The 8,609-nt window shown below is 31.8% G+C and overlaps 1 protein-coding gene across 1 annotated transcript in view; it reads left to right on the top strand.

Annotated features, from left to right (window-relative positions):
* The window catches only part of LOC122396438 (putative mediator of RNA polymerase II transcription subunit 12), a 16,212-nt gene extending 9,032 nt beyond the window's left edge, over nt 1-7,180 (top strand). Inside the window, exons 13-17 of the mRNA XM_043394830.1 lie at nt 100-360; nt 2,081-2,251; nt 2,461-2,680; nt 2,783-2,937; nt 4,382-7,180. Of these exons, the coding sequence (XP_043250765.1) occupies nt 100-360; nt 2,081-2,251; nt 2,461-2,680; nt 2,783-2,937; nt 4,382-4,629 (1,055 nt within the window). The 3' untranslated portion in view covers nt 4,630-7,180. The remainder of the gene's footprint in view (nt 1-99; nt 361-2,080; nt 2,252-2,460; nt 2,681-2,782; nt 2,938-4,381) is intronic.
* The last annotated feature ends 1,429 nt before the right edge of the window (nt 7,181-8,609 follow it).

The raw sequence follows: 8,609 nt of genomic DNA, 5'->3' as shown, positions 1-8,609 counted from the left end.
TATTTGCTTTTTATCTAAATGTCATAAAGATTCGATGAAATCGTAGAATGATCACTTTTTATTCGTTAAAAATATGCTTGATCTTTATTATTTTAACAGTGATGCAGCATAAAGTTCCTTCACCGCGGGCGATTGTTATGCATGCACAGACTATAATGCAAAATGCTCTAATTAAGCAAAAGTTGGAGGAACAACGTGAGAACTACCGTAAGCGGCAGGATGAAGAAGAACAACAAGCTCAGCAGAGAGCGTCGAGTCCTCTTATTAATTCACCGGCGAAGCAGACCATGAGCCCAACGCCACTCGCTTTTACCCCAACATCAGTGTTACGTAAAATGACTGCTGATAAGGAACCTGAGGGTGCGAATCAGTCTAATCATCAATTAGAAACAGTTATTTCATTCTGTCCTACAATTCATGAGCATCGTAACAACTATCGTAACGCATTTCAGTACAAAAGACTCATTTACGCACAGACACCCGCTTATTTTGACAACGCAATTCAGCTTGTTAATCATGATGCCATGCAACATGGTGACACGGCCGAGATCGGTGCTCCGCGATCAATAAATTTACACGAGTCGATTGATAACAATAATTTAAAGGTAGAGGAATCCGCATTAAAGTCCAAGTATCTCTTTTCTGTCCAGCAAAAAAGAGATGCGAACAACAATTCGGATTCGGATTCGGATTCGAACAGGTCGAAGGCAAATGAATTCGTTCGCGAAACCGAAGAGTCCTTAAACGAAAACACGCCTACAAAAAAATCTATTACGATAAATATAAACGACAGTAATAATAATAGTAGTCCTCTTATCCTTGACAAATTATTGACTGATAAAAGATTTGAGATAGAAACGGTAACAGTTGGAAATAATAAGACGGTAGGTAAGATAGGCGATATCAAGGTATTAAATTCGGAAATCGATGAAGTTGTTACTTAAAATACCGAGTGTTTTACGATCGTCGCATAGAAAGAAAGAGAATTTCATAAATCTGTGACTGTTATCTAATGTAATATTACTTTTTTATTTTTGTATTAAAATGAGTAACGATATTTTTGTTTCCTCTCATTTCTTTTCGCTCGACACCTTCAATGTGTTTGATAGCTGGTTCATCTATAATTTTGCAAAATTATACATGAAAATGAGTACTTTTTTATTTTTGCTTAAAACACCAATACTATTTGAAACTAGTATTGTATATTAAATTTTTTTTGCATAGATCAATATATATGAACGTCATTACAAGAGATAACGTATGTTGGAATAGTTTTAAAATAAAATGCTTTATAAATACATTTAATGCTTTAAGTTTTCCTTTACACATTTTCATTTTCCTTTAATGGAATGCTTGATATGATTTATACTTCGATGCATGCGCTTACCAGTTTTTCAATTTAAGCTTTTACGATTTGATGTGGATAAGGGATATGTGTGTATTAATTATGACTCTAGTGCCGTTTCTGTTAAATTTAAGACAATTATAAAGTACTTTCGAATAATATTATAAATATTGAGTACGGTGTTTGGTAGTCTTTTAAATTAATATCTCTACTTTTTTTTAAAGCTGAAAATATATCAAGAAGTTATGTTTGCATGCTATTTCATTACTATTTTATATGTTTTCTTATCGGATCTAAAAGAAAATATTTAATTAAGTGTACAAAAAAAAATATTGTAGGTTTGGCTCAAGAAAGAATTTTTTTTTAAATTATTCATTTCATATCAATATTAAATAGTTCTAAACGACATAATTTACATTATAATTAATAACAAGTACCATTTCTCTTAGAAAGTGAGATTAATATTTTTTATACGATTTGTTAACTTGTTTACACAAATGGAAAGAATGAAGATAATATTTAACTAAAACTGTATGGATGTATTATAATATATTAACAAAAGAGACTTTTATATTATTTTGTGTACGTGTTCGAAATATGTACAGAAGAAATAGGAAGTTAAGTTGTTTATATTATGCCTATTATGCTTTACACCTTATTTATTTGTATATATTTAATCCTTAAATATATATCGTTCCTATATCTTTGCCTAATATAGTTTTTGTTTTCATTCAGGCAATAGTAACGATCCATCGAAATTGGCAGCTCAATCTCAAACATCGCAGATACAACAAATGCAGTCTGCCGTTCAGTTACTATCACAAGGTGTTCTTTCTCGGCATAACACATTGCGAACACAATCTGTTCAATCCACGCGGTCGAATCCAACTATCAAACAGCATCCAGGTATCCAGTTATTATTAACACTAACGTTAACTTTTCTTCTTTGAGTTCTTTTAATAATTTTATTGTAATTTCAAATAACTTGTAAATCGTGCCATTGTCTTCCAGTTGCAATAAAACGCTTGACATCACTCGATCAACATTAAAGATTTATTTAAACACAAGTATGAATCAACATCGCGTAACGTCCATATTTCCATTATCTATTACAGGCCGACCAATAGTGAAAGGTGGCAGCGGAAGTGGTGGTAATCAGTTTCAATATAGCGGGAATACAGACTTTCAACAACAACAACAGCAACAACAACAACATAGGACGGTTTCGAGCGTGTATGGGAATCCAGCACGGTCCAAACATACCATGACTACACCTATACCGCATCACAGTGTCTCGCAATACAATGTTGCTCAGAATACAATGATAAATCAGAGGTCAAGTACTATGAACAACCAAATGAAAATGGAGCAGATTCAGTCGCAGCATCACAGTGCCTCGCAATACAATGTTGCTCAGAATTCGATGATAAATCAGAGGTCAAATACCATGAGCAACCAAATGAAAATGGATCAGATTCAGTCGCATCTCGCTAATATGCAACATCAGCCGCAACAACAGCAACAGCAGCAACGGACTATGAATTCGCAGATGCAAATTATTTTGAATCAGAACTACAATTCCAGTCGATCAGGTAACAATATTATTCTATTTCCCTGTAAAAGAGAAATTGAATCATACCGTCGAAACGTTTGGTTAATAAATAATGTAAGGGGAGGCATTTGAAACAAGCTGTCGAAACAAGTCTAATTTATACATCATTTTTTTATCGCTAAAAGTAAGGTTGTTTGTTTGAAATGCATCACTTTTAACATTACAAATACGGAAATTTCTTTATTTTATTTGATCGAACAGTTGGTTTTTATCCTTTGATTAACAATTTAAAACAGAATTCTAGTTTGTTGAATGATAAAATGAGTCATTTTGAGGAATATGTATTTGAAGCGTATAGTGTGTTTTCTTTTACATCTATAACTTGTTTAAATCTTGGAACAATAAGAAAAATTCGATTTATCATCCAAACAAACCGGAACCTCGCCTTAACAAACACTTCGGTTCTTGTTATCGCTTAACATGTTATAAATACATAATTTATGTTTGTTAACTATAACATTCCGAGCACGTTAAAACGTTATTATACAGTATATTAGAACTATTTCTTTTTTTTTTAACGTGTACAAGTATTTTATTAGATATATCCGTTACCCTGTTGCATTAACTTTATTATTCTGAAACATTTTCAGGTGTCTTCCTCTTGCCTAGTCAAATTGCATGCAATGGTGTTCAGAAATTGGAATAATTAGATCTCACTCTTTAGCTGCTCCTCTTAATTAAACCAGTCTAGACAGCATTTATCTTTGGATCGAACTTAAAGTAATGAACTAATAGTTCTAGGCTGACCTTATTTCTTATAATACGATTAATTCATCCGTATCATTAGATAATATTTCCATTTCACAATTCATATTTCTCAACTCATATAAAAAGCCACCTTCCATATTAGTGTTTCATAATTAGTTATTTAAAAAAAAAAAGCATCAACTGTCAGTACAAATAAATTGTAAGAAAGAATTCACTTATTCCGAGTAACAATTTATTGTATACTAGTGTTCGTCTGCGATTTAAGAAAATAAGAAACAAGTGAATATTAAATAGGACAAGATCTGTTTAATATGGCGGACAGGGTAAAACATCCCCGATCAAGTTGCAGTAATTCTTGTTTTGTCGTACGTTATCGTAGCGGAAATAACTCCATTAATCGTTCGATTACGTGGTAACAGTTTCCAATAAAGTACTAATGTACCGTCAGATGTATTACACAATTAAATAGTATACTCGATAGATTGAGACTCTGAAGAGGACCTTTGTTAGAACGAAGAAGTAAATCGTAATTCTGTTCAACGAATTATTTGCGCCTACAGTTGCTTATCCTCTCATTTCGATCATTGTGGATTAAAGGTGGCTAAGAACACACTTATCTTGCTTATTTACTTAGTATTCATCTGTTATTATTTTCTATTTTATTTTTTTAGAACAAAATGAATACTAGGTGTAAGTTTGATAAATATTTTTCACAGATGGGCGAGTAATGCGATCACAGCAACTAAACATACCTGTGGGTCGTCAAACATCACCGGGTTTAGGATATGTGGGTACTAATGGTGGAGATCTTTCACCGACTTCGAATCAATTGGCGCGATGGTTTAGTCCAGAACTTCTCGCTCAGGCACGGGCTGGTAAGCTTCCGGAGCTTGTCCAGACGAATGTCTTATCGTTGGAAGAATTAGAAAGACTTCAGCATGCATCGACTACAGTGCATAATTAGATTAATATTGTACCTTCTCATATTTACAATTGCAAGCAGAGAATTCTATTGGCAGTTTACTGTCTGTGACAAATTATACCTTTTAAATTAGATGGCTTTTCATATTAAACACTCAGTATGAAGATTCACTCGTATTTAAAAAAAAAAGTCTGTTTAAGTGATACAATGTAAAAAAAAAAAAAAAAAAAATTCTGCTTGCATACACAGAGTCATTTAGGCAATAAACCTTGAAGGGAGTAAGGTTTAGAAAGAAGTTATATCCACCCTTGGTCAGAAACATTTTTGGACACGGTACAGATGGATTGAGCAGTATTTCCTTTTGTATGGGAACGTCCTTTTTTTTAGTATCTTACGACTTATTTGTAACAAATTTTACAAAGTGTGTTAACTGAAAGCTACAAATGTACAGAGGAATATGGAATAAGATGTAAGATTGAAACTAATTAACGCAAAGCGAGGCCATTTAAAAAGTCGTCTGAACGAACAGCTTTCTATGACAAAGATTTATTGCTTATAAGACTGAAAAACATGGAAATTCTTATTATTGACTGTGAGAAAGTTTGAGTACTGTATCGCTACGCATACTTTCTAAATGGCAGAATAACGAAAAATTATTTGCCTAAGCACGGACAGCAAGTTTTTTTTTAGTTACGAAATCATTGTACTTCTAGGTTTAAAAAATTTACAGCTGCGCCTCGAAATCTAAAATTATTCGAATTTAATATTATTGTACATTTTAATATTACGGGAATCGTACTAATGATCAGTAATGGTTAGCTTGCAATGTCTTTCAGGCAAATAATGTTCACGAAAGCTTGGAAAATGTTTGCATATTTGCAACACTCTCGAGTACAGTTACATATACAGAGAAAAGTGTCATATATTATATTTTACTTACCATGATATGGACAATGCGAGTCGTATGGACAAAATGGACATACGGGATAAAGTAACGAGAGCGAGCACTCATCAGGTCTTGCATAACGTAATAAACGAAAAAAAAAAAAAATATATAATATATACTTTGTAGAAGTGTGAGGGTACAGTGTTTTATTATCATGTTCGAAAATGGAAGTTAGCAGTTAACCATGGCAGATATATAAGAGATGCGTTCGCAGAATTTATTTAACGCAAGAATTGAATAGAGAAACATTCAAGAAGCATAAAGAGAACATTCCACCGGTCATAGAGGGACAAAAACAACTGAAACGTGTTTAGAAATTCAAAAGATTTAATGCCAATATTGCTGCCGACGTATGTTTGCTTTATAATTAACTTGTTATTTTTGTGATTGCATTTTTCGTACAATTATAATAATTATATTTGGCCTATAGTAATAATAATATTAATACAAAAACTTGGATTTCCTTTCTTAATTTTTTCCGTTACGCTAATTAATGATAAATTGGAGTCTCGCGCTGATTACGTGAAATTGCATTTTCCTCTTGATTCAGAAACAATAGTTACTCGAACATTTCAGAATATTTGCAAGCCACGGAAGGATACTAAAAAAGCTAACATGACGTTAAAATAAATAAAAAAAGTATTTTTCTACATTTCTTTTTCGTATGCATGCAGTGACATTCATTGAATTGTAAAATTCGTGAACACCCGTTAAATCTACACTTTGTTTTACTACAATATTCTATTTAATAAAATTGATTTTCTCGTTCGAATATATTTATCGTGTCTTCGCTTATCGAAATTTTTCATATGATTTTTATACATTTTTATTATTACGTTGTTACGAAGTTAGTACTTAACAATTTTGCGTATCCTAAATTTCCATTGCAGTGCAAATTTGTTTTTATGGCAGTATATCTTACAAATTAAACAATGAGTATATTTGTAAAAATTTATCACGTAATGTACACAATTGTACATTAAATGTTGATTGCAAAAATAATTCGCAAATACAGAATGTTTCATGTATTTATCGTAATAAAAGGACAGTCGTATATAACATAAATATTAAAGAACAACTTAATCAGACTCTGATTTAATAGTCGCAATACTGTAGCTGCGCTGCAGTTTTAATCTTGTACCATAAAGAAAATGCGATTAGATGTTTTTGAGGTTCTCCGAACATTATAATTGTCGTTTCATTAATAAAAAGAAAAAAAAATTAGTGAAACATGTAATATATTATCCACTATAGTTAGAAATCTCTCGTTTTTTAGTATATTCATTGTCCTAAAGTATCTCGATATGTCAAAGATGTAATGTTCAGATCACACTTTCAATTGCCCGATCAATCTCTGTTCACTGTTCAGACTTACATGACGCGTCCATAAGTGTGGAAACCATACTATGTAAAAGACAAAGCCGTTGGAAGTTACTTATCAGGAATGTAATTACTACAAGTACTGCCAACAACAAATGTATTAGTGTTATTAAGTACCAAAAGAATAGATAGTGATATTTGTTCTCGAATATCACCTTCAAGTAACATTGTTGCCTTAGGAGAGGCTATTACAAGTGAAATCTATAAAATACTAACAAGAACAATTAAAAAGACAAATGTTCTTTACAAAGCAAATTGCATTTACGTTAGAGACTCCATTTCTAAGAATAGTAAAGCTTTGACCAATATTTGGTGGAAAACGTTTATTACAAAATTGTAAGGAACTTTTAATTCACTTTTTTAAGAAATAAAAAGAAGTAATAGTGTTTCCTGCTTTATTAATTATAAACAGTGAAGAAGAATTCTGTCCCATGAATGTGTGGACCTAAAGGTTGTTTCATAATTCCGAAATTTTTGTAAATAATTCAAATTCTAAGCAAGTGAAATTAAAGAAAAAAAAAAGAAAAAAAAACATCACAAATAAATACAAAGAACTCTAATTGTAATTTTAATCATTTCATTTATTTACTGAAGTGGATTGAAATTAGTACAGTAAGAATTCAAGTTCAGTATTTGTTTTCATGTATTTTTATTGTGGAGTATTAATTGAAATCGATCGTTGTTTTAAACAACTATATAACATAGGTTTCTGTATGCTGAATTTAATTTTTATACTTTAAGGATCATGAGTTCAAATAGAAATTAAAAATTATTTTTTTACCAATATTTTTTGTTATATTCTGTAATTTTTTTCGGTATTATTTTTGCGTCGTTCAGTGATCTGATGAAAATAGTTCCTTGATAATTAGTCTAGCAGTGAAAGTTAATTTACTTATTTATATCGATTGCAAACAAAATAAAATATAATATAAATTTTTTAACGAAAAATCGTGAACATGTTCACTCTTTTTCTCTTATTTATACTTTGTTATCATAATGTACCTTGTATAATTTATTTTGTTGTTTAATTTGCTGTTAAATATTAGTGAAGTAATATCGTGACGCTCGTTGATTTTTGTACGTTTATATAACATTCGACGTGTTTGAAAAGCGAATTTTGTGAGTAAATTTCTTGTTTTTCTATTAATAGTTACCGTAATCTATATTCGCGCGAATTACGAAGCGTCGGTCGGGATCGGGTACAAGAACTTCGGCTCTGTTCGTCGAATCTCGTGTCCCAACGCCGAGAATCACCGAACTACACGAGGGGATACTACGTGAAACTTAGAAGTCGTAAATGGCGGATCTTCGTAGTCGAAGGTGCGTCTTTTGTCCTGGCGCTCAATTATATCGGTCACGTAAATCTTGATATCGAAAATACACGGAAGTCGTGTGAAATAATAAATTCGATTAAATTCTGGATCCTTAAGAGTTTTATTGTGGCAGCTTGTAACAGTTAATTGAGGAATAATGGAATACGTTTACCAGACCTTGAATCGATTTTATTAATACAACGTTCCATATGTATTCCCGACTTCACGAATCCTATCCAGAAACGGTTCTCTCGCAGTAAACATCGTGTATGCGTACTCAATTTTAATCTTTAGTTTTATTGCTTAGATTAATGCTAAGTAATCGTTGGTAAGTGCAACATGGAACAAATTGGGAAGACAATGCAACATCGTACGTGTGACGT

The sequence above is a fragment of the Colletes gigas genome, unplaced genomic scaffold (assembly GCF_013123115.1).
Source record: "Colletes gigas isolate AHSC1104 unplaced genomic scaffold, ASM1312311v1 Colletes_gigas_Sc00007, whole genome shotgun sequence".
Taxonomy (NCBI): Eukaryota; Metazoa; Arthropoda; class Insecta; order Hymenoptera; family Colletidae; genus Colletes; species Colletes gigas.
The sequence above is the reverse complement of the archived record's forward strand: the minus strand, read 5'-3'. Positions and strand labels throughout refer to the sequence as shown.